The sequence below is a fragment of the Thermobia domestica genome, chromosome 18, assembly GCF_964235325.1.
Source record: "Thermobia domestica chromosome 18, izTheDome1.hap1.1, whole genome shotgun sequence".
NCBI lineage: Eukaryota > Metazoa > Arthropoda > Insecta > Zygentoma > Lepismatidae > Thermobia > Thermobia domestica.
Window position 1 is genome coordinate 17,933,408 of NC_137471.1, and position 26,793 is coordinate 17,960,200.

The following is a 26,793-nucleotide window of genomic DNA, read 5'->3' on the forward strand; positions in this document are numbered from 1 at the left end:
AAAAAAGTTATATTTACTTAATTATTTGGTATCCCACAGATAAATATTTATAGTATGCAAACAAAAACGACAATCATTCAGTGTAACTGAAAGTAGAAACTTTATGAGAGAATACAAAATTGCTTTAAAAAAATATGAGGTACTCATTACTTACTGTAGTTCTCCAAAACGAACAACTTTTAAATCATAACTGGTTTTGATCATTTTCTTTTTGTTTGTTTAATCACTGAAACAAATTACATGTGAGGAATGACATTTTATTTGTCCTGTTGTTTAAGTTTAAAAAAAAAAAAAACAGTCTTTGTTTATTCAAACTAGTTTACATTGACTTAACAGAACACTCGTCACCACAACTAGTACTCTTGTACACTTCTCTTGTACTGCCACAACCACGTAAATGCACCGACCAACTGAGATCTCCCAACAAATTAATTGTTTATCCTATACACATAAGATAAAGCTTTTTTTTTAATCTTTTATTTGCGTGCTTATTGACTTGTCTGATATTTCAACCACTTTCTTTACTTATGGCCTTCCTCAGGATAGTATCATCATCTTTGGGTAAGTGCAAGTGTTTTTAATCTCCATAATTTCCTATTCTTTTCTTTGTGTGTCTAATTTATATTTGAATTTATGGGAAAACAGTGAATATTAATTCTGTGGCTTGGATCTAATAGGGCCAATGTAAATTTTTGGCAAAACTGAGATGTTCGTCAATTTTAACGCCTATAAATGGATATTTTCTTGCGCAAGAAAGACAAGTGTTAATGTGTTGACATTTGCTCTTCTTGCACAAGAAAACATCTATTTACAGACGTTAAAAATTAAGAATATCTCATTTTTGCCCAAAAGTGACATTGACCCTTTTAGATCCAAGCCAAAGAATTAACGTCACCTTTCCTTTAACGCCTAGTAAATCTTGTTCATTCCTTTTACGTACCCTTTCCACGAAGATGCATAAAATTGTACGCGCAATTAGCAAACTTCTTTAATACTGTTAGGGAAAAAGTGAAATCTGTTTCACAACCCACAATTATGACGGCAGTGCTAAAGGAGACGGTGATGATGAGAAATGAAATGGTGGAATGAATAAAGTTAGAAGAAACGAGAGACCCCGGGAAAACCCACGCACAGGTGTTTGTCCACCACAAAACTCACTTGGCGCGAGCTGGAATCGAACCAAGAAGCCCATGCAGCAGAGGTTAACGATCTATCACTGAGCCACCGCGGCCTACTGTTAGAAATAGTATTTAGCGGCCTACTGTTAGAAATAGTATTTAACTTAATACTTTGATATCTTTTCTGATATATTATAAAATAAAAACACTTTGTATGTACCAAATTTATAAAGTGCTAATTAATCGACTTTGCTTTAACGTGACACTAGACTTGATTAAATTTAATAAGAGAAATTAACAGAAAAATGACGAAGTATTAAGTTAGATACGTTATCTATAGATATACCACACTGACTTAATACCTAGTCTTCCGTTCCAAGCGCTGCTATCCGCTGACAGAATTTCACTCCCTTTGGCGTAGACGACCGCAAAGTTCTCTCGCTTAGCAACAGCAGAACCCTTATTGGCTCAAGGCATGGGTGTCGCAGGTGTGAGCTTTAGTTCGCATTCTTGTCACGGCTCAAGACATTTTGGCAGCACTATAATAGTATAAAAGATTGTTAATTGCGCATACAATTTTATGCATCTTTGTGGAAACGATACGTGGCAACAGTGAACACAATACAGGGTTAGCCTAAATGATTCATCGGGTTTCAAAGCCCCGATTCTCAGGCCTCAAGCCATGTCATTTCTTCTTGTGTTACGTTAAGGATAAAGCTTATGTACCACCAATGTCAACTGCTGCTGTTACGGACATTGGCGGAAACACACTAGTGAACATATTAACGTAAATGGATTACCGTGTGGATGTGTGCTGGATGACCAAGGGCCTACACATTAAATATTTGCAGAATGTACCAGAAACTTGGTGAGTGTATGTATTTCTTTCATATATAAGCCGTCTTTGCACGTCGTATACTTGTAAATAAACAGTGCTTTGACACCTGATTAATCATTTAGGCTAACCCTGTACTAGATTATCATATTCAAGAAACGATTATAATTTACATTTGGTGTTTTCCCATAAATTGAAATATGAATTAAAAACACAAGGGAAAAAACGAGGAAGTTATGAAGATTTACAAAACTCGCACTTAATTCAAGTAGAAGATATTACCCTGAGAAAGGTCACAGTAAAAAACGCGGTTGAAACATTGGACAAGTTAATAAGTACTCAAATACAAGGTTACAAGTTCTTATCTTATTCATATAGTACAAGTTGATAAAATGAAATCTGCCACGTCTTTCTTTATTCATTAAAAAGTACTTTACCCCAAAAGTTTTCAGAAGGAACAATATTCAAGCAAGCTTGCTTTTACAGCATCTAAGGTTTCAGGAAAAAAAAAAAGTGAATTAGAGGCATAGATAATAGATAAATTAATTTAAAAAGAAACTTAAAGCTAATTACAGAGGGCATTGCAAGTTCCTTTAATTTTTACTATTCAGCTACGTAAGATACCGGTTAATACTTTATGAGGAGGTGCATACAGGTTAGGCAAATTTTATGACACTACCGGAACTGGACAAGTGTTTACTCGCGTAATAGTCGCACCTTAAATTTGAAGTAAAAATATTCGCCAAAAAAAAATTCACCGCATAAATAACAGTCTACGGGATTTTTGTCTTTGTGAACTAGATTAGCTTTGAAATTGTTTATCTTAGCAATTGTTTTCGTGTTTACTGATACGTAATATCGTGACCCATCTGTCAACAAAGATTACGTAACCTACTTCCACCCTCCATTTTATGTTGACACAATGCTGTATGTATCAAAATTCGAAATTGTTTTGATCTGAGCGATAATTAAATGGCAGCTTTCCTTACGTAATAGTCGCAGTTGGATTTTGACATTAAAAATTGGTACAAAAAGTGCGACTATTACGCGAGTAAACACGGTAATCAATGAGATGTAGTTCTACAGACATTTGTTAGAATTTGTACTGAGGAAGGCAATAACGTTTTACCGAAACGTACTGTACAGAATTGGACAAGTTTCGGTGCTTCTGAGGTAAGTATCCTTTTAATGAATATTGAATATATGCATCTATTAAATCAATAATCAAATTCTTTCTATTTCGCACTCAAGTGCCAATACTTATTACATTTAGATACATATTCTAAAAACGCACATATTTGAAAAATACCGTTAATCATTGCAGAAAACAAAAAGTAAAACAATGAAAGAACATTATTAACATAACTAATGAATCCCCTCATTCAAAGCAATGTAGATGCATTAACAAAATAAGCATACGTGTGCTCAACATTTAGCCCCTATTTGTTCTAGGATTCGATCGTCTTACGGTTTTGGTTTTGGTGTCACATTTTCCTGTTATTATATAAGAGTCACTATAGCTGTAACATAATTTTACCCTTAATTCGTTCAGAAGGCCTTAACGAAAACCAGGTTCATGTACGAGAAACGAAAAATAGTATTGGCGGTTGTTACTACTTCTCAACATTTCATCCGATTGACTAAGTTGTACACAATGTTAGGTCATTCTTATTAATTATGTTTTCTCATAGCTATAATGGCACACTACTAATTGAGAATTTTACATAAGTACTATTACCTGGCATCAGTGATACTTTCCATCACTGCATTATAAAATGAATATAATATTCAAAGAATATTTTAGTATGTGTCGTTAAAAAGTATACATCTCAAACTTCACTTCAATTTGTCTCTATATTCTGTAGAATATAGTTTGAATTTGAGGGCGTAGCTAGTTTTTCCTTCTTTCAAAGCTAGCTTTCTTTGATTTTGCGTTTAAGTTTTTGAACTAACAACTTCAATCGGCAACCTGTAATTTGTACAGTTGTAATAAAACGTAGATCCAGCTAATCTTACGTAACTTTTATTTAGAAAATTTACGTAGACATTTCTGAATTTTCAAAAGAAAGAAAAAGAAATTCTAATTCAACAATTACGTTAAACGACGTTTATAAAGGTTCTGCATAAAATATAGGGTAACCTGAAACTGAAGAACGAATAAGTGATAATTAAATATAAATGCAAAGTTTACAATATTGCATATTTTAAGTAACTTCCTTAACTAATATGTTACAAGAAAAGTTCCGAATTACGGAAATATATTTACAAAAAAGTTGCAAACCGTCTATAAAGGGTTAGAAATCCCTTAAAGATTATTTTGGCATTCAAAGGCCAGCAACGTCTGGGAAAAGGGGGCGACTTCTACTATATATATAGGTTTAGCATAAATGAAACTAATCTTCCCAGAATTTACATATTTAATAATTACGGAACAAAGCTTTATTTTTGCCTTGTCCTGGTAAATTTAATCACCACATTAGTTAGTCAATTTTAAGGATAAAACGTTGAGAAAATATTTTTATTGTACAAATTCTCTATTTTGGATTAAAAACCTTTTGTTCTGTAATTAGCACAATTCCTACATGTTATGGATCTGAACAAAGGCTAAAATTGTTTGTTTATTTGAAGCCTCTTCTGAAACAGTTACCCAATGCCAGTGGCTAAAAATACAGTAACAGCTTTTAACACACATTTTCGAAGTGACACTTATCACAACCGTTTTCTCTTATCTCACTTTGTTTCAATGCACGCTAGATTCTTCATTACTTTTGAATTCAAAACTAACTGCTTAACATAATCTGCAAAAAAATAATGAAATACAAAACGCTAAAGTATTAAGAAAAAGAAAATACTGTACGCGTTGACAATAACACTGGTATTGCAACATGTAATATTTCTGGGACCTCAGATTTCAATACAGAAGTGAAACTCCACAAAGTACGGAACGACTAGAACCAACACTCAGTCCTTTTTTCACTTGCTGATTCTGATTAGAACTTAATTTTACCAAATAACCTCTACCAATATATATATTTTACATATTGTCAATGATCTGTTGTGTAAAGTAATATTTACCATCCAATTATTTACATTCAGGAGGTTCTTTTCGTAACAATATGTTTGTTATAATGAAACTTATCTCAACAATACTGTATCACTTTCACAGGAAGTTCTTTCATCTCAATACAATTCTCAATTTCTGATCATTCGCTGTTACTCTAAAGACAATTCAATAAAATCTAATATTTAAAGAACGTACTTAGATAATCAGTCTTATTTGCGTACGTAACACTCAAATACATCTCTCTCTCAACAGAGATAATTTTATGGTATGGTTCGATAAAACAATCTGTTAAAAATTATACCTTGTTTATATAGACAATAGGCATTTTCTCACAAAAGATATACAATGATTCCAGGTCCCACAAATGTTACACCAACTAGATATTTTTCCATTTTCCATTCTATTGGATTTTTGGCGTTGTCAATAACAGGTGATCCACATGAATCTAATAGGAGTGTAGGTATCGCTATGAACATCTTATGTAAAACAATAATTTATAAAAGGGACACATTAACCCGAACGGAAAGCACGCTGTATCAACGGCGATCACGGTAACGGTGTTCACGATCTCTTGAGCGTCGTTCACTTGTTCGCCACAAGAATTCGTCAACTGATCGGTCGTAGGACCGTTTATCTGAGTGACTGGTAGACCTCGGTGAAAAGTTTGGTAGAGGTAGACCCTCGTAGTATCTAGGGGGCGGTGGCATAGGGTTATGGGCAGACTGTGTGAAGTACACTGAAGGAGGGTATGGTATCGGGGTTCTAGAATGTAGACTACGCAAATACTCGGCATAAGGAGCAACCAATGACCGATCTCTGGAGCTCGAGAGCCACGCGGGCATTCTATCTCGTCGTACATTCCTCAGAGGACCTCGGGTGCGTTTTGAAATGAATCCCTTTCTCCTGGCTCTCAAAGGCGCTCTTCTTGTATAAGATCTAGAAGACGACGAAGGTGGCGGATGGCGCCGTACTGGAGGACGGGCCACTTTGGATGCTTCTTTAGATTTCCTCAATATAGGTGTCATGTCGATGCCGTCGTCAACAGGGAACAGCTTGCAGAGCTCCTCGGCGACTTTCGGCTCAACCTCTTGGCCATCTCTTCCTATTTTGACCGGCTTCCCATCATTCCATGGGTTGTACAGGTGAAGAGTGTCTGTGAAGGGAAGCTCCTTACGACAAATCCAGTCTACTTTAAAAACCCCTCCTAAAGCTCTGGCAGAAAGACCCGGCGGAAGAACCCACGAGATGGGGGGACCATTTCTGCGTGATTCACTTGCCAACCGAGCAAACCCAGCAAATTTCCCACTCTCTTTAACTGAGAATATTAGAAGTACATTCCTAGATTCTCTAAACGCCTGGTTCAACTTAAACTCATTTTGTGGAAGAGTGGACCATACACCTTTGGCTTTAGATAGCGTTACATTTTCAGCATTATTACTTTTAATAACAAAAAAGCGAGCATCTCTAAACAGATACTTGAGCTTGGTCATGTAGTCATAGTTTTTCCCACCGGAACTTGACTTCTTCTTCGCTGTACGAACAGGTGAGCGGCTCCTCCTCTCGGCCGAGCGACGCTTCCGCTTCGACCCCTTGTGCTTCCGTTCTTCAGAGTCCGACATCGACTTTGAATGAGCGGAACTTATGCTTGGCTGACTGGAACGGCTGCGAGACTTATCCGATGCAGACGACGACGTGGTCACTTCGCTGCGAGTGTCATACTCTGGCATCGAATCCAATTTCAGGTCATCGCCCATGCTGATATCCTCGCTAAAGCTGATGTTAAGGTTGTCTCCATCGCCACAGCCGTTTGCTTCCCCTTCCTTATTTTCCATCTTCCTCTGCGGCGAACCACAACTACAAGATCTTCATGCGGGCTCTCTCCACCTGAAACACACGAAAATTGCACAATTAGTTCTACTGCTTTCGTACATAAATAAAACTCAGCATGCAACAAATTGATAAATTTGATAAATATGAAAAAGGTCTTACAAAGAATATTAGAAAACTACTGCAGACTTCGAAACTATACAAAATTCAATTATGAAGCTGGAAGTAGTATATTTGTAGCTTCAGATTCCAAAAGAGGAATAAGATCAAAGATAGAATTTGTTTCTTGGACGCAAAAAGCCATTACTTGCTATCGCTTACTGTTTACATATGGATATTAATACTGAAACCGGAAACAATAATAAATGTGTATCCCTTTTAGTTTTAGTACAGAGATCTAGGTGAAGACAGTATGTTTTCTCGAGATGCTGATCGATTCCAGAAAAACTACTGGTCCTATGTACGGGGGTGATTCACAAAATAATGCCTCCAAGCCCACTACTTGGCCAATAGTACTGAAAACATTCTGAACTGTTTATCATTAATGCACTGATGTTTAAGCTATAGAATGACACTTGTTTCACCTTCCTATCTCTTCTCGTTTCAGAGTATTGGAACAATCCACGGTATCCAGCGGTGATGTCTGGTTGAAACAGCGGGCTGTCATTGAATTTCTGACTGCGGAAGGCTGTGCACCCAGGAACATTCATCGCCGGCGACGAGTAGTGGATACACTATTAGGACCCGGAAACGAAGCATCAGTCAATGGAGTACCGCCACACGTTCTTTCCTTCGAAAAAAAAAGAAGTTTCCCCCATCTGCTCGCAAAATGTTGTTGACATTCTGGCTCATAGTTCCTAGAGTCTGAATCTTGCGCCCTGCGACATTTGGCTCTCCTTCAAACTTAATGATCACCTTAAGGGCCAACGCTACAGTTGTGACGCGGAGGTGCAAGCAGCAGTTCGACAATGGTGTCGCCACCAGCTACCACAATTCTTCGCCGACGGCACGAAAAATCTTGTTTCGCGTTGGTGCAAGTGTGTTGTCCGTAATGAGGACTTTGTTGAAAAATGATGCCACCATTTGTAGCTGACATTGCAGACTTTCTACTGACGCCTGTATCGGTGCTATCTGTCAAATACAAATAAAGATATCACCTTGGAAGCATTACTTTTTGAATCACCTTCCGTACTATCGTATTCGTTCTATGGCGACCCACGTTGAAACCAAAAATTGTTACAGACGGAGACACAGCCGTTCTGTACGATTTTCGATACTTATTCATACGATAGTTTTCGAGCCTAAAATAAATATATTCGAAATACAAATAACTGAACAAATCCATGTTCATTTAACCCTGCATCCCTCGCGCGGGGTAAATATGAACCCAGAGGGATATTTTTTGTTTGGCTCTCCTAGACAGTTGGCAATTCTGACCCGGCCACCTTACTAGCTGCCTGTTGTATTGTCTACTTCAAGGCCAACAATTAGTTAGTTGTTTACTGCAACACTTTTCGTACACAAAAAATACGTTTAATGTAAAGTGGGATCACTGTGACCCCACGCTAGGGTTGTTGATACCTAACACCGCGCGAGTGGTGCAGGGTTAAAAATAATAAATGTGTAGATTACAGTGTCTGATGAAGCCAATATCTTGTTAGTTGGCGAAACTGTTACACATTTATTATTTTAGTGTCTGATGAAGCCAATATGTTCAGTGAATTGGCGAAACTGTTACACATTTATTATTTTAGTGTCTGATGAAGCCAATATGTTCAGTTAGTTGGCGAAACTGTTACACATTTATTATTTTAGTGTCTGATGAAGCCAATATGTTCAGTTAGTTGGCGAAACTGTTACACATTTATTATTTTAGTGTCTGATGAAGCCAATATGTTCAGTGAATTGGCGAAACTGTTACACATTTATTATTTTAGTGTCTGATGAAGCCAATATGTTCAGTGAATTGGCGAAACTGTTACACATTTATTATTTTAGTGTCTGATGAAGCCAATATGTTCAGTGAGTTGGCGAAACTGTTACACATTTATTATTTTAGTGTCTGATGAAGCCAATATGTTCAGTTAGTTGGCGAAACTGTTACACATTTATTATTTTAGTGTCTGATGAAGCCAATATGTTCAGTTAGTTGGCGAAACTGTTACACATTTATTATTTTAGTGTCTGATGAAGCCAATATGTTCAGTGAATTGGCGAAACTGTTACACATTTATTATTTTAGTGTCTGATGAAGCCAATATGTTCAGTTAGTTGGCGAAACTGTTACACATTTATTATTTTTAAATAAACGTTGTTTTGTATTTCTAGTTTAAGTTAATTAAGACAGCAAAGATAGTATGAACCAGTTAAATATATTCGATATTCTTTTAGGGTCTATTGGCTAAATATCGAAAAGAAGCTCATAGCTCTAGCGAGCTAGACGCAACTATATGATGAGCAGTGAACGGATCAACTGCCAACACCCTGCCAATTTTGAACCTCAACATGTTACTTCTTACAGAGATTCAAGCCACTTATAATGATTCAATAGTAGGACTTTTTTTTGGAGCTGTCAAAAAGTACGGTCAATAGTATATATATCCTTTCTACATGTGCATCACATACCTGGGTTCTTTTCTAATAAATGTCAGGTGATTCCGTAATTTATATAATGTTTATTAATTGTTATGTCTGCCCAAAGTTAATTCTAACTACTCTTCTTTCCGGAGGCATATAAGGAGTTTCATGTGCTACCTCCTTATTTTAGAATTCTACATTATTCTTTAACTTTTTGAAAAAAAAAATGCAATTTGTTCACTATATAGTCTTCCACTGACAATGTTTCACGTAGGTCATGATAACCTACCGTTTTTCAGAACAGAAATTTATCAGTGGTAGTTTTGAAAAGACATGTTCTGTGACTTTCTAATAAAACCTTCTCATTCCATGTAAGGAACAGACTGTGTTTCAATTTTCAGTTTTTCTGTTCTGAAAACTTTCCTTGTTCTCGATCCTTTTTACACTTTAGTGTTATTTAACATCTCATGTGAACTTAGAAATTTTGTCTGAAAAAAAATTCTTTAACAAACTCTGAATTAAACTCTCTGACGTTCACAACGAACTCTTCACAGAGATGCAAACTTCGTCATGAAGTACATAAATTACTGTTTCCTCTTCCTTAAACAGCTTTAAAATGATCTTATGACGCATGTACTGTATAGAAAATGCAACTAAATAACAGTTCTCAAACGAGAATATTTTATACACTACAGTATCCATTAACACAGATCGTTTTGTCCTAACTTTTGGTCTTATTTGGAAAGCTCTTAGATAAAATATTCCTTTTATTGTTGGCCACTGAGTTATATGTCTTTCAGGAGCGGGGATCAAGGTCAACCAACGTGTATCACTAACAAGAATTTTAGGAATGATAAAAAAAAAAGCATCAAAACATTGCGATCTTAGTCAATAATTAATTTTTGGATCAGGGATTTGATTTTTGAACGGCCCCTAAATCGAATTTTCGTTTTATTATTATTATTATTATTACGGAATAAGCACATTATACTGAGTTAAGTGATAGTTTGGGTTTGGCTACATTATATGTAGTTCACCAGATATAAGGCATACAAGGTAACTTTTGATTCAAATACATTGGATCTTTTGATCCAAAAATGCAGCGTACACTTTATAAAAATGTTTCTGGTATATATTTATTTGTGATTGATAAATAACGAAAGCAGGACAACTTGAATCTCTGTTTTTTTATAAAATATTTTCTCAGTTGTCTTCAAAAAATTGAAACAGCACGATCACACACACACAAACTTACGAAACCGCAGGAAATCGAGTTCAAGCACCGAGAATGACCCACTATCGCAAAGGACGCTTCGAATTGGCCACGGACTTTGTAAGACCTTTTCCAAAACTATTGTCACATATTAAAAGTTTATTATTATTATTTTTTTAATAAATACCTTACAATAATGAAACAATTTATATCCTAATTATCGAAGGTTTTGCAGGATCTTTTCCAAAACATTCCTTTATACTTTCAACGATACTTATATCAACACATTTTCATATTGCAAATTTCAAAATTAATACTATCCATAGTGGGACAAATATAATAATTAAAGAGTTCCATCATGCCTATATTGTTAGATTATGCGCATTTGGTGCAGAAGTCCCGGGTTCGGTTCTCGGATGGGCTTATGTGGTTCGGATCCCACGTTAAGCTATACGCCCACGTCTCACACAGCCTCGATATTGAATTTGGACGTTAAACTCCAAATTAACCAACCAACACCTATAATAAACTAAGAATATTATACTTATGGTATGCATTACACTGAATACAAGGGTGATTCAGAAAGTGATGCCTACAAGCCCACTACTTGGCCAACATTACTGCAAACATTCTGAACTGTTTATCATTAAGCTATAGAATGTCATTTGTTTCACATTCCTCTCTTTTCTCGTTCCAAGTAATGGAGCAATCCATGGCATCTAGTGCGGACGTCCGATTGAAAGAGCGGGCTGTCACTCAACTTCTGACTAGAGAAGGTTGTGCACCCAGGAACATTTATCGCCGGCGACGAGTCATGGATACGCCATTACGACCCGGAAACGAAGCGTCAGTCAATGGAGTATCGCCACACGTCCTCTCCTTCGCCAAAAAATTCAAAATTGTCCCATCTGCTGGCAAAGTGTTGTTGACATTCTGCCTCATCCTGTCTATAGTCCGGATCTTGCGCCCTGCGACTTTTGGCTCTTCTCCAAACTTAAGGATCATCTTAAGGACCAATGCTACAGTTATGTCGCGGAGGTGCAAGCAGCAGCTCGCCTTGGTATCGCCAGTAGCCACCACAATTCTTCGCCAACGGCATGAAACATCTTGTTTCGCGTTGGCGCATGTGTGTTGCCCGTAATGGGGACTATGTTGAAAAATAATGACACCATTTGTAGCTGACATTGCAAGCTTTCCACTGATACCTGTATCGGTGCTATCTGTCAAACAAAAATAAAGGTATTACCTTGGAGACATTACTTTCTGAATACCCTCGTATTAACTGTTGTCATAATAAAGACAATACATAATTTTGTGTGTCTAATATTATTTATTTAAATCCTAATATTTCGCTTCTTTTGCTTTCACGAGCTTCTTTGGAGTATTTTACGTTTTGAAATTTAAATCCAGTGGGAATTTACATGTTATTTATTCACGAACCTGATTTTCTAAAAAAAAAAAAAAAACAAATTTTACCATTTTCCTTTTGCTTGTTTTTCGTAAGTGAAAGGAGATAATGAAGTGCAACGTACCACAATCATAGATAAATGTTATTCTGCAATAGAAAATATGAACCTGAAGTATTTTCAGTGTTGTCATCCATAGAAATTACAGTGCTCCCAAAATAACATTTCCCTCAAAATCTAAGTTTAAGACAGAGACTAGAGGAATGAATTCAATTCCATTTGATTACATATCATGTTGTTTTGGTAACCTGCTACTTTTTAGATAACAGTTGTATTTAGTTTGTAATAAACAAAACAGTTTTAATATACCGTAAGTTATTAAAATTAAATAACAATGTTACCTGAAAAATAGTTTCACAGGATTAAAAAAAAATGCATTGAACTGATTCAATGACTACTTAGGGAGTGGACTGAATAACGTATTGTTAAGGCATCGGCACAGTACGCCGAAGATCGCAGTCTAGTCGAGCATTTTTTTTCACTCTCTGTGTATAATTCAGGTTAATTTTAACTGACTCGCGATACCGCGACTACTATTATTTATGGTCAGGTTTAGAAAAAATACCTACTTTCTTAAATCGGCCTCCACCATTCAACGCTCTGATTTTTACACAGGAGTTTCAAAATGGATATCGGGATTTTAAGGCTCTAAAGTATTTATTACAATTAACTTATAAATAATAATGAAAGAGCAATTCAAACACAATGTTTTCTCTGTCTGCCGTTAGAAAGCGCTAGTAGCAAATATAGCGAGTAGTGAGCAAAACGCTTTTTTTTTTTTTTTTTTTTTTTCAATTTATTTTTAGTTTTACATTTTGCAAAGACTGAATCTGTAGTTACAGTGCAACGTGTTTACTGTATTCAATTCAATTGCAATTCACCAAATAATAATAACATCCGTACATAATATCATCAGTTTGAAAACACCGGCTGTCTGTGCAAAGCAAAGAGTACGGGACGGCTAAGAGTGACTGAAGAACGTGAACAAATGAGAGTCTTTCACGCATAGCCCCAAGAAATCAATTGGGAAGGCTAGTCGCGAATTAGCAATTCCAGTGAAATCTGTGTAGAGAATTTTAACACGATTGAGGAATTTAAAAAAGAGGATTGAAGCAGTTGTTGCAACAATTATTCCAAACACATTGATCAAGATTTGGAAAGAACTCGCCTATTGACTCAATGTGTGCCGTATGACAAATCGTGCTCAAATTGAACAACTGTAGCAAACACGGTTTGATTTGCTCTTTTGTTTTATGTATTTTATTTATAATTGTACGTTAAATGTAATAAATACTACAAAGCCTTAAGAGGCCTCATCCCAGCGAAATTAAAATACCGCTAATTTTACAGTAATTATGTGATATCTTCAAATAGATACAAGATAATCGAAATGTGGAACAAGAGCACTCTAGACAATATCATTTTACATGGGATATCGTTATCATGACTCATTTATCTGCTTTTGATTTCGAGCCACTTTGAAAATCGGCATTTATTTTCGCGTTTCTAAACGTCTGAAAACGGAAAGCCACTAGGTGACTTGTGATAACGGTACCTCACGCAAAATAATATTGTCTAGGGCGCCCTTGTTCCACATTTCATTTATATTTTATCTATTCGAAGATATCACATAATTACTGTAAAATTTTCGCCGGGAAGAGGCCTCTTAAAACCCCGATATCCATTTGAAACATCCTGTATTTTAAATACAAAATAAGTTTATTTTCTTAGTATTATGAGTATTTGGAATAAAATAAAACATTAATACTAAAGATTAACAGGGTGTCTACACAATTTGGCCAAAAAAAAAAAAAAAAACTGTCTTACCATGACCAAAGTTCCAGATTTCCCTGACCATTCAATAATTTAAAATAAGAAAAAAGAAAGAAACCCTAGTCTCCACCTTCCCCATAGTGGGCCTTGTGCTCTCTCCGCTTCTGTTTCTTTCTTTTTACAATTTTCTTCAATCCAAAAGAATGTAAATTTACAAACATATGTAGTAGGCCGATATTACATTTACTATTTCATAAACTCAATAACTGAATAATGGAACTACATCGACTTTTCCCTGACTTTCCCTGATATATTTTTATCTCCCTGACTTTACAGAATGTGGATACCCTGAATAATGATATTAACAAAGCATTCTGAATACACTCACACGAACAAATAAAGACATCTTAATTCGGCCATTTCTTTGATTATCTACAATCAATTTATTTTTTCTTCTTTAGTATCTATTTTTTTTAATTTCTTGTTCTTTCAAAGCTTGATTTAACATCTCGCACGTAAAGTTTATTTTTTCTAAAGATAATTATCTTTTTACAGCATTTTTATCTTTTTTAAATATACTCGTGTATACAGGTATATATAAATCTACACTGATTCTTTGAGGTGCTCTTCATACCTTCTGTGAGCAGCTCTAAAGCTTGTTACCATCGCCTGTGCAACAAGAACTGTCTGAGTGTTTTCATGAAACTTTGCTGCATTTCCCTGACTCTTCTGTGAAATGTAGCAATTTCCCTGACTTGGTATATTCTAAAGCATTCCCCTGACTCTTCTGTGAAATGTAGCAATTTCCCTGACTCTTTGTATATTTTAAAGCATTTTCCTGACTCTTCTGTGAAATGTAGCAATTTCCCTGACTCTTGGTATATTTTAAAGCATTTCCCTGACTCTTCTGTGAAATGTAGCAATTTCCCTGACTCTTGGTATATTTTACAGCATTTTCCCTGACTCATTTTAATTTCCACGACCTTCATGATCAGTGTGTGCTCTGTTTAAGACGATGGGAAAATAATTCGAAGCACCATCTTATGAAGTGGATGATGGGAATTGCGTTTGAAGCTCTGGCTTTGAAGAGAGGATCAACTTGTAAAATTTGTTTTCGTGTAGAATCTTCGTAGTTTATAAGCTATGGAACCAACTACTTGGGTAAGAGCGAGTAAGTGCCCATGGTTTGTTTTGTTTAATTTTATTTTTATGGCATTTACAGATACAGCGGCACGAAAAAACAGCACAAAAAAGGTTTTATCCATGACTTTCTTGCCTGACTTTTTTTTTAAATATTTAGTTTTTGTCACATGTAATCACCTGTGTAACATGGTATAAGATTTGAAACCATCCTAAGGATGAGTATTCTAGAAACATGCTAGAAATATTCATGATGATTTAAAAAAAAATTGTTTGCCACAGGAATATCTTCACGTCAGTATTGTGACAAAATATTAGAAATTGTTCCACAAATTAAAAAGTCCTCTACCACGCTGAAGCCTACTATACTTACAAAGAGTCTTCACGTATTACGACGCACAACTTTCTTAATGGTTTAACTTAACTTAAACAATTGACTAATGTAGGATGCACCACAATGCATTAACAACTAATTTCCCCAAAAGGATCAGTATACCTTTAATCAATTACGCTCTCTAGGAGTTAAGTGGTTAACTCTCTCCTAGTGGAATTCTAGAGTAGTATTCAACATCTGACATTGAACAACGTTAGCGGCAGTACTTGAATGCTAAGAGAAATGAATTTAAGCATTAGATAAGTACGATTTGTTATTAAAAGGGATACATTTGGTAGACAGTATATAAAAAAAAGTGAAAAATGCACGATTAGACCTGCAATCGAACCAACACTTCAGCTTACCGTGCTGTTAACCAGTACACTCCAGAGACCTGGGTTCGATTCCTCCTCCAGTCGTGCGTTCTTTCACTATACCTAAACCATTAAATTCACACCCATACAGGAACTGTATGATATAAAATCGGTTATTTCATCCATTCATCTACATAATATGTTGGAGTTCAATGTCTCTTTCCTGCGCCGGGCCTACATTTTAAGGTGGAATCCGCACCATTGTAGTGCCCTTCAAATCTCAAAGCTCTCCTACTGAGGTTCGAACCCAGGAACCCGAACACCACAGGAGCGAGTACTACTCGCTAGATCAGCGGCGAGCGCTATTTAATACATAGTTCAACCACAAGAGATGTTCTGTAGACGCTGGGTTAGCCAAGCATAACAGGAGTAGTGGTTTAAGTGGTTACGCACCGATTTCAAGGGCAATAAAATGTATGGATGTTCAAGAAAGAGACTGTGTAGCGTAGTGGTTAATGCATCGGCATTGTAAAGCGGATATCCGATTCGGTTCGAAATCCAGCCCTGTATTTTTCATTCTTTGTATATAATTCAAACCACACCTAAGGAACAATGGATGTGATATATAACAGTTATTTACTTCATTTCTCTATATAATAAATAGTAATTTACAGGTACGATCAGGTAGTTGCAATACTTTATAGGCAATGTATGTTAATCAAGTAATAAACCGAAATAGCATTAATACAACAGTATTTGTACGAAATAGCATTAATACAGCAGTATTTGTACGAAAAGAAAAAGTTAATTTTCATAGGCTGACAAGTGAATGAAAACGAAAGCTTGTGCACTGGTGTGATGTGCAATCTAGTATTTCATTTTAGTACATGTCGGAAATACAACAAATAAATGAGAAGCGCAAACATAATATAATTTACCCTAACCAAATTCAATGAAGAAGCTACATATATCCGATTATCCGGCCTAGTTAAAAAAAAAATAAATAAATAAAACCTCCCCGATATTTTTTCGAACGATCTATTGCGCCTTCATAAAAACAGGACTTTGACGTCGAGAAGCCGTCCTCTGCCAAGGACTTATCGAAAACGAATATTGTAAGTTTTGACTCATTTTATCTTTTCACATTTCTGTAATCATTCACCAATGAACAGAAAATAAGTTTAAATCACTTTTTTTAAATAACTAGGCCTGCATTTTAGGTCGATATTTCGTTTATTTTAAAATTGTATGTATTCATACTGCACAGCAGGGTTGGCAAAAACCATGTTTTTTATAAAAAAAAATATAAAAAAACAAGAACTTTTTTTTGTTTAAACCCATTTTTTTATGGACAGAAATAAGTTTGTTTCGCCTTGGTGTTATTATGCAACAACAGAGTTAGGCTGAAAGGGGTCACATAAGCTTAAAACGGGATCCAAACCGCTTCTCGGCTTACATCCGAGAGGAATTTGTCCTCCATTTGGACTCGAAACCGGGACTAATTGGTCACAAATACGATGAGTCTGCCAACTCACTCACGAAGCACTCCTGATAAAAATACATTGACTGATCTTTTCGTACTTGTTAATATAATCGTTAAGAGTCATTTTAGAAGGACAAAAAAGTGAAACCATTATACAGAATTATACATATATTGCGAAACTCCCGCCTTAGCCATCGATAAAATCCTGTTATTACTTTAAATGCAACGCAATAACGGGGTAAATCCCGTTATTGCTTGTTATGTAACATTTTAAGGTCAATGTGTCATAATCAGTACGCTAAAACTGAGGTATTAAAATTACAAATTTAGTATGTAGATATCATTCAATTAAATTAAAAATGAAAGTCCAATCCAAACTAATGTTGGAAGCTACGTGGGCAGTCGATAAATTTTGCCAATATCTATCAATATATTTAAGCAACCTTGGTTTCTTTATAAAGCAACAGGCATTCAGGCAAGCAGAAATATACAATTTGGTTTCGTTTCGTATGTTTAAGCTTAACATCCTTATGTAATACCACGGTTATCAAGGAGAAGAATTTTGCTTAAAGTGACATTCGAATCGGTACTTGGTTTAGACTTGAAAGAAGGGTTATGGTTCGACGGAGAATTGAACATGGGACGCCTTGATTAAAAGGTGCAAAGGAGATAAAACTAATGCAGATTGTTTGATATGTGAAAACGTCACCACGAAGTTCACACGATTTAAAGCTCTTTTTTTTTAACCACCTTGATTGAAACAAGCCAACCCTGCTGCACAGTGTACATCACTTTATGTTTCCTGTACCTAAGTTAGATATGATAAAATTTACCTTAAACTGTGTATAATATATATATATTCGAGCGACAAAAGATGAGAAGAAAGTATGGTGATAGTCAAAAAATTCAATTCTAGAATGTTCAACGGTTTTACACGTTTTATAGACACTGAAAAATTGGTTTTTCGACATCTGTTCTTCTGTTCGTCATGATGTACACTCACCCAGAGGCCACACCATTCAACGTATCTTAAGCAAATTTTAAATTTAAGGTTTTTCGAATTTTCTTCCCAGAACTCATTCGTGACTAAGCGGTTAGCGTATGCATCTTTGGCGTGGGGGGAGACCCGAGTTCGATTCCCGGCAGAAGCTCATGTGGTTCGGATTCCACTTTAATCAGTAGACGTCTCATATAACATTGGTGCTGAAAGGGACGTTAAACTCAAAATCAACTCAACTCGAATTTTCCTCCTACCCGTAAAAATAAGGATGGTTTACTGAACGGTGAAAATAAAAAATTGAGATTTTCTCAAAAATGGCTCTAACGATTTTGTTTATGTTTCATTAATCAATTTTCCAAAAACAACCCCATTACGTAGTACAAGTAATTTCTCTGGCAAAAATCAAGAAGGGATAGTTTATTCTAGAGGGTGAGTTTTCTTTCGGATGATTTTCTCAAAAACGACTCATGTTATTTTATAAATTAATATTTCATTAACAGCCTGACAATATAATATAACTCATTTGTGCTGAAAAACATCTACGAGGGTAGTTTATTTTTGAGGATTTTTTTTCGGACGGTTTTCTCAAAAACGACTGAAGCAATTTTGCTCATACTTTATTCTCAATAACATGATAATATGTCATAACTCATTTGTTCTGAACAACTCTACAAGCGATAGTTTATTCTTGGGGAGGGGGGGGGGGTAAGATTCCTTCGGACGATCAACTCAAGTCATTTTGTCCATATTTCATAAATAAGTATGTCATCAATAACTCTGTAATATTGTCAAATTCTTCCTTATGAGAATGAAAAAAAAAAAATCACAAAGATAATTGAAGGGTAAGGGGGAAAAAAAAGAAGGAATGTCACAAAACTGCATTTTCAAGAAAACGCTGTTTTAATGTTGAAAACCGCATACAAAGAATAGGGTTATTTAATCTTTTGCCTCTTTTTACATGGACATTTCTACATCTACGCATGCATGGCATATTCAGTCAAATAGTACCAAGAGTCACCAACAGATAGGACAAAGCACCCGATAAAGTACACACATGGACATTTCTTGTTTTTTCCCCTTACCTTTCAATTCTTCTTCGGGATGAGTTTCTTTACATACTACTTTCTCCAAAACGGCTCCGGTGATCTTGGTACTATTTTATAAGTAAATATTTCATTATTATTCGTTGCATTTGTTGCATTTGCTGCAGCTATTCTTATTAATGTTGCATAAATCACTTCCGTGGGAATATCCATACGGGGTAGTTTACTCAAGAGTGGTTTTAACAATTTTGTAAACTACTACTCAGGCGTTTTTATTACTTTATGAACAAATATTTCACTAATAACCCTACCATATGGCATAAGTTATTTCTATGGCAACCCTACCATATGGCATAAGTTATTTCTTATGGAAAAATCTGCAAGGGATAGTTTGCTTTGGGGGATGAATTTTCTTTCGGTGAAGCTTTTCGAAAATGTCTTATAATTTTGTTCGTATTTCGCAAGAAAATATTTCATTAATAGCTGCAGCAAAACATGATATAATTTAAGGTATTTGAGCGAGAAAGTTCAGTGCGGAGATCCGTATCTTTAATCTGTAATAAATTCTTTAAACGTACAGTATTATAATACATAACAAAAATGTATAAAGTACTGGCTTGTGTTAAGAGGTCAGAAATATAAATATAAATATGAAAAGTTTTGGTATGGGCGGGACAGGAAGTTACAGGCTTTCCAATGCTAATGAAAAAGTATAGGAAATCACAACGAAAACATACAGGAAGTTTCGTAAAGTTGTGAAAAAGGAACATTTTAATTATTTCCTGGAACATATTGAAGGAACATTAGTGCATTTGGAATATTTTGAAAGAATAAGGAACAAAGAAACTCATAAAATATTATTATAAAGTCAACCCTGTACGCTCAATAAATGTCACTGAAACAGAAAATTGGATATCAGAACAAGAATGACAGAACAGGAAACGCAGAAATACCATTGCACCTTTCCCGGAACAACTATCTGAAATGTAAAATAAAATCTAAAACGTAAATATTCTGCAGCTGGCGCTTTGAAGGTAAGATTTGACTATCTGTAACATACTCTACAATTATTTGCCCACAATTAATGCAAAAAGTATTGATGCACCTAAATAAATTCTTTAAAACCACTACTCCATAGAACTTTTTGAATGAATATGACGAAACTAGTTTATTTCTTGTTCCATTTTGTAGGTGTATGAATACTTTTTAGCGCTAACTGTAAACTGTTTGGTGAAATTATCTCTAAACAATAAGCAGAAAAGGACGAAACACATAAGAGTCTCCATTCAACCACCCTACTACTGAAAATAAAAAGATCTTCCAATCACCCACACCTTATTTCCTTATGTTATTTTCACAAATGGAAGTGGCAATGCCACAAAAACATAGGAGGTTTCGTTAAAATGTAGGAAATATAGGAGTTTATAGGAAGACACACAAATATATAGGAAAAATAGGAGCACTGGAAAGCCTGAAGCCAGCACCTATGGAACTCCGACCTTTCTTGTTACCCGGCCTGCCCTTCCACTACATTAGGCTGAATAGTCGGGAATCAACTATATATGCACAGTGTACTTCAATTTGTTTACAATGCTTGGGAAGTGAGTCTACTCACAAAAACACGAAAATTCCAGTAAACATTCTCACGGAATCGTTTAGTTTCAGTGTTACGAGGCTACCGAAAGAGCAAGAAAACAAAATTTGGAGATGAATATGGATGAATTTGGAGATGAGACGCCATGTTATCGTCTTAGACTTGAGTCAATCCACTCTAAGTGGGTCGAGCGGATTTCCATGAATGTTTGTCCTATATCAGGATACTTCAAAACCACAATTAATTACTTTTTACAACATCCCATGGCGACGCTGCGGCTGCCGCCATTGTGCATTTTTTCGATTTTAGGCGTTTACGTTGTTTTGAATATCTCAGCATATATTTGTCCTACCAAACTGAAAATTGCTGGACGTCTCCAACTCTTGCAGAGCTAAAACTTTGATCTCTTAACATTTTTGCCTAAAACCACTTCAAGGGGGTGAAATCAGGGCCTACAGTAGCAACATTTTTGGACATTGAAAACATGTTTGGGAAGAGACGTCCGTAAAGGTAAAGGTCTGAATTTGTGTGTGCATGTAGTCCGGGGTCATAAGTTAATACACAAATATTTACCGACCTGTAGCTGCTCCCAAAGGTCTGAAAAAATATCGTAAAGTTGGGGATTTATGTCAATTTAGCATGTTTCACTGTCTAATATCTCCAATTGGCCTGAATAAAAAAAAATCTGAAATTTTGGGAATAGTTAGTCCTTTAGTATACCACAGCATACAACAAAATGCGTTTTGTGTTTTTGAGCAGAAGGAGGTCAAAGTATTAAGTAATGACGTCATACTCTAGGAGGTGTTTTATTCACAAATTCAACTGGAAATTTGTTGTTGTAAAGTAAAATAAAGTAGAATGAATGGTTAATCCTCTCAAGGCTTTCAAGCTCATTTCTTTCCTCTAGTTGTAACACTGTCTTATCACACCCACAGCAGCACTGGTGAAGAATACCGCTATCAGCAGAAGGCGAGGAAAGTCAAAATGCATACTTGACAAAATAAGGTCCATAAGTATTCCTTGTTTGCTATATCAATGATATTCAATCATGTTTATTCTTGTTTTAACTGTCAACTCGTGCAGGAGACTGTTGTCCTTTCGTTTGATCTACATTCCGGAGTCAGTGTTTACAGCGAGTAAGTGGTCACTGACTGGGGAATGGAGATCAAACCAAAGAACAACAGTCTCCTGCACGAGTTGACAGTTAAAACAAGAATAAACATGATTGAATATCATTGATATAGCAAACAAGGAATACTTATGGACCTTATTTTGTCAAGTATGCATTTTGACTTTCCTCGCCTTCTGCTGATAGCGGTATTCTTCACCAGTGCTGCTGTGGGTGTGATAAGACAGTGTTACAACTAGAGGAAAGAAATGAGCTTGAAAGCCTTGAGAGGATTAACCATTCATCCTACTTTATTTTACTTTACAACAACAAATTTCCAGTTGAATTTGTGAACAAAAACACCTCCTAGAGTATGAAGTCATTACTTAATACTTTCACCCCCTTCTGCTCACAAACACAAAACGCGTTTTGTTGTATGTTATGGTATACTAAAGGACTAACTATTCCCAAAATTTCAGATTTTTTTATCCAGGCCCATTGGAGATATTTTTTATCCAGGCCCATTGGAGATATTGGACAGTGAAACATGTTAAATTGGCACAATTCCCCAACTTTACGATTTTTTTTTTTTTTTTTTTTTTTTTTCAGGCCTTTGGGAGCAGCTACAGGTGTGTAAATTTTTCTGTATTAACTTATGACCCCGGATTACATGCACACACAAATTCAGACCTCTACCCCAGTTGTTTCCTCTTCCCAAAGATGTTTTCAATGTCCAAAAATGTTGCTACTCTAGGCCTTGATTTCACTCCCTTCAAGTGGCTTTAGGCAAAAATGTTAAGAGATCAAAGTTTTAGCTTCACACGAGTTTGGAGACGTCCAGCAATTTTCAGTTTGGTAGGACAAATACATGCTGAGATATTCAAAACAACGTAAACGCCTAAAATCGAAAAAAAAAAAAAAAACGCAAAATGGCGGCAGCAGCTGTATCGCTATGGGATGCTGTAAAAAAAATAATTAATTGTGGTTTTGAAGTACCCTGATATAGGACAAACATTCATGAAAAACTTAGATTTTTTTTTTAAAAAAAAAAAAAGGTCGAGCGGCAATTTTTCTGTTTTCTCGATCACTTTGCATGGATTGACCCACTTGTAATCTGCTCTATCCAAAAACGAATGATTCAGAATCTATTAATGGTGGCGTAACGGATTCTCCCACAGGAAGTGAGGGGTTCCTGAATATTCCGTAGGAAAGATGGGTCTGATTCATGACCTATGGAAGGATATCCCCCAACTAACAAAAAAATTGTTGACAGAACATCGATGTCTCGAACAGAATTAAGATGGTGATGGAATGTTGGTGTGCTGTGCACAAATTTCTTCATGTGTCTAAGCAGCATCTGCGCCTTTACTGAAATAAAATTGTAAAATGTAGTGCAGTCCTGCGAGAAGTTCACTCGTCTTGATGGTGCAATACTTTACGTCTGATTTCTAAGAATTCCTACACTTTTTGCTGCACATCTGATTGCTTCAGCTGTCAATTGATGTTATATCTAACCCTCTGTGACCCACATATCCTGAAATTTGAGACACTAACGCCATTTCGTGAGTTTACTTTTTAAAACTACCTGGTATTTGAATTAATCCTCATGTATTCTATATCAACTATCGGCAATTCATAATACAACTCTTCCCTTTGATAGATAATAATGCTTATAACGAGAAGTTATTCTACAAAACTTCCTTTGGGATGTTCTACTTTATTATCATCTTACAAATATTTATACAAAGACTTTGTCCTCCCTGTTCCGAGTGTCGTCCAAGATCAGTTCTAGCCCACTTACTACGGACTACTAAGCCAGTAGAGAAGACATGTGAGACCAATTCAAAAGGTGCACGTAAAATAGAAATTTAAGAGGCCGAAATAGATATATACGAGGTGTGACACCCACAAAGAGTAATTAATTTGAATTTCATTAACGGAAGCTACTGCAGTAAATTGGTTTGTGTTGTGTTCAATCGCCATCCATTCCTTCCGTCTGCATGAAGTTTAGACTCACTTGATCTAGGCAGTTCCGAGTGAGGCGTTATTCCGTGGAAACATGTAATCCAGGTGAGTAGGAAAATGATTTGTTCTAAAGTGGAACGAAGGGTTACACTAAGTTTCTTGTGAAATTTAAACAGTCATTAACAGAAACATTCTGAATGTTGACTGAAGCATCCGGTGATATTTATATGTAGAAATGAACACAGTACAAGTCTTTCCGGGGGGGAGGGGGGGAATAAAACAATAATCGTTCAATCAGGCACAGGTCTTCAGTTACTAACGCAAACATCAAAAGATTACGCGAGGTGATCAGAAATGACCGAAGACTGAGTGTGTATGCAGTGGCTCAACTGGGAAACTTAAAACAGAGAATCTGTTCGGCGAATTATCACAGGGGAATTAAACACAAGAAAAATCTGTACGAAGGTTCTACTGAAAAATCTCTTGCATGATGAAAAAAAAAAAAAAAAAAAAAGCTGTGAAGAAGTGTGTGCAGACATGTCTCAACGCATCAAAAATGAAAGAGACACTGTAATCTGTAATCACTTTCGACAAAACATGGATTTTTTTAATCTGCGGCCCGAAGACTAAGGAGCAACCTATCAAGTGAAATTCCTTCACATCAAACAAAAAGCATGCATTTAATGTTCAAAATTTAAGGTAATGCTGTTGTGTTCATTGACATTCATGAAACTGTAATGCTTGACATTTATCTCCTATTTAATCACACAGAAGATGACGTCCAATATTGTTACCAAAAGTGTAGCAACAAATGTAAAAGTATGGAAATGACGAAAGGAATTACTTGATGACGAAGATGCTGACTATACCAGGTAGTTAAGTAATAAGTAATAAGAACTTATGAGTCCAGTACTTTCTGTGTATAGTACGTTCGCTATCCTTATATACAGTTGCTGTCCGATGCCGACACACCGTGGGTGGTGGAGGATGTCGCCAAACTCAGTATCGGGGCTTATTTATGGCTAGTCGAAGGAAAGTTAGTGAGGGTGACAGTTCTGTTGTTGCCAAATTTTCCTTTTTGTTATTTCTTGAATTTTTTTTTTAAACCACTGTATTTTTTTTAAACGTAATACCTCAAGGGAAACACTTACGCGTGTTGTGTTACATTGCTCTAGTTTCGCGGCAAATAAGTTTACTATATTTGAGTTACGGGAAGAAAAAGAAGTGTGTGTTCTGGAAAGAATTTTAAAAAGAATTGGAAAAAATGGGTTTTGCCAGCGGGAGGGTTTTTCGTTGTCGTTATTTGGGCGCAGTTTGTTTGTGTTTTTTTTTTGGGGGGGAGGGGGGGGAAGGGACCGAGCCTTTGAGATTCTGAAACTGTATATCAGGAAAGCGAACGTAGTATACATCTCATAGTTTGAAAATTAGAAGTACGAATACGAGGTTAACAAATATTGTCTAATCATGACATCATACATCTTACTGAATCACAGGGAAAAGAACTGGTGAAACTACCCTTGCTCTACTGGCTAAGCGGCTACGTTCAAGTACGGTTAAGTGCACAATTAGGCTAGAACCAGTTTTAAGAGAAAACACCCAGACAAATTAGGACAAAACTACTGTAATTTTAATTGTAATTCTTTACATGCATTTAATTTTCGGTTAAAACAAAATTAACTTAGACCCATTTTTCTTACTATTTCGAAGGAATAGATAGAACTCTACGAGTTCTATCCCAATGATCCCTTTAAAAAGGTAAACTTTAGAGATCAAAAATGCAAAAGGGTAGAGCAACGCTCAAGCACAATGAGCAATCTACATGTTCTAGTAAGTTCGAAGTAACGAATAAGTGGAAATAATAAAAAGAGTATCATCTTGGTCTTACAGAAGGAACAATGTGGCTTGAAAGATTATTCCCCCTCAACTTAAAAGTAGAATCTCCATTAGAAATCTTTGCCTCGAGATTATATATGATTACACCTCTCAATATCTTCAAGAAATCATAACCTCAGTCCTTTTTAGCAGAGGATAAAAGATAAGCTGTCCATGATGCTAAAGCAACTCGGACATCTCCTTCCTGTAACAGCAAGATAATTTTTTTCTCTCTCTATATATACTCACTCGTTACTGAGCCATTCCATATCAAATCAATACATGGTTTCGAATCGACCCTTACAGATTGTAGGATAATTTGTATTCTGACCGCTTTTATCAGAGTAGAGCAGTTTCCAAATTACAGACTCCTCGTCTTCTCACAATTAACCGAAAAGCACGAGTGATACTTGATCGATAAGAGAGCTCCTCCGTGGCTAAGCGGTTAGCGTACGCGCCTTTAGCGTGGAAGATCCCGGTTCGATTCCCGGCGGGAGCTCATGTGGTTTGGATTCCACGTTAATCAGTAGGTCCACGTCTCACATAGCCTCGCTGCTGAACGGGACGTTAAACTTACACTCAACTTGATCGGTAAGTATTTGCGCCTGACTTAAAGGACCTAGAACCTTAATTCAGGCGTTATTTTAAAGCTTACCACAAGAGCTTTCATATGGTATATGACACTAGGATTTTCTATTTTTTCGAAAACATGAGAATTTAAAGTTTGATTTTCTCAAAGAAACATATTTTGAAAAATCTGAAAAAATATAAAACAATATTCGGACCGCTATGAATATATCCCTAAACATTTTGTTTTGAAATCAACAAGGGATCATTTGCTATAGTTTTCACTACCAAATGTCGAACTGAAAATCGTATTAATTTCGGTTCTTCATATATGCAGGATGGACAAGAATTAACTTCATATTAAAACTTCTTTGTAACTTTTTAAATACCTAATCAATTTTCATGAAACAAAAAGTAATTTGTTCTTTATATTCGCAGAATTTATTACATGACATCTCATT

At 35.9% G+C, this 26,793-nt stretch overlaps 1 protein-coding gene across 3 annotated transcripts in view; it reads right to left on the reverse strand.

The window, feature by feature from the left end:
• Window positions 1-241: 241 nt before the first annotated feature.
• Window positions 242-26,793, reverse strand: part of LOC145675522 (YTH domain-containing protein 1-like) — a 35,356-nt gene continuing 8,804 nt past the window's right edge. For 2 of the 3 annotated variants that reach the window (XM_081746002.1, XM_081746001.1), the window contains exon 2: window positions 242-6,901. In XM_081746002.1, the coding sequence (XP_081602128.1) occupies window positions 5,554-6,849 (1,296 nt within the window). In that variant the 5' untranslated portion in view covers window positions 6,850-6,901 and the 3' untranslated portion in view covers window positions 242-5,553. Of the gene's footprint in view, window positions 6,902-15,509; window positions 15,621-26,793 lie in introns of all 3 variants that reach the window. The other variant, XM_081746003.1, reaches the window with a different exon arrangement.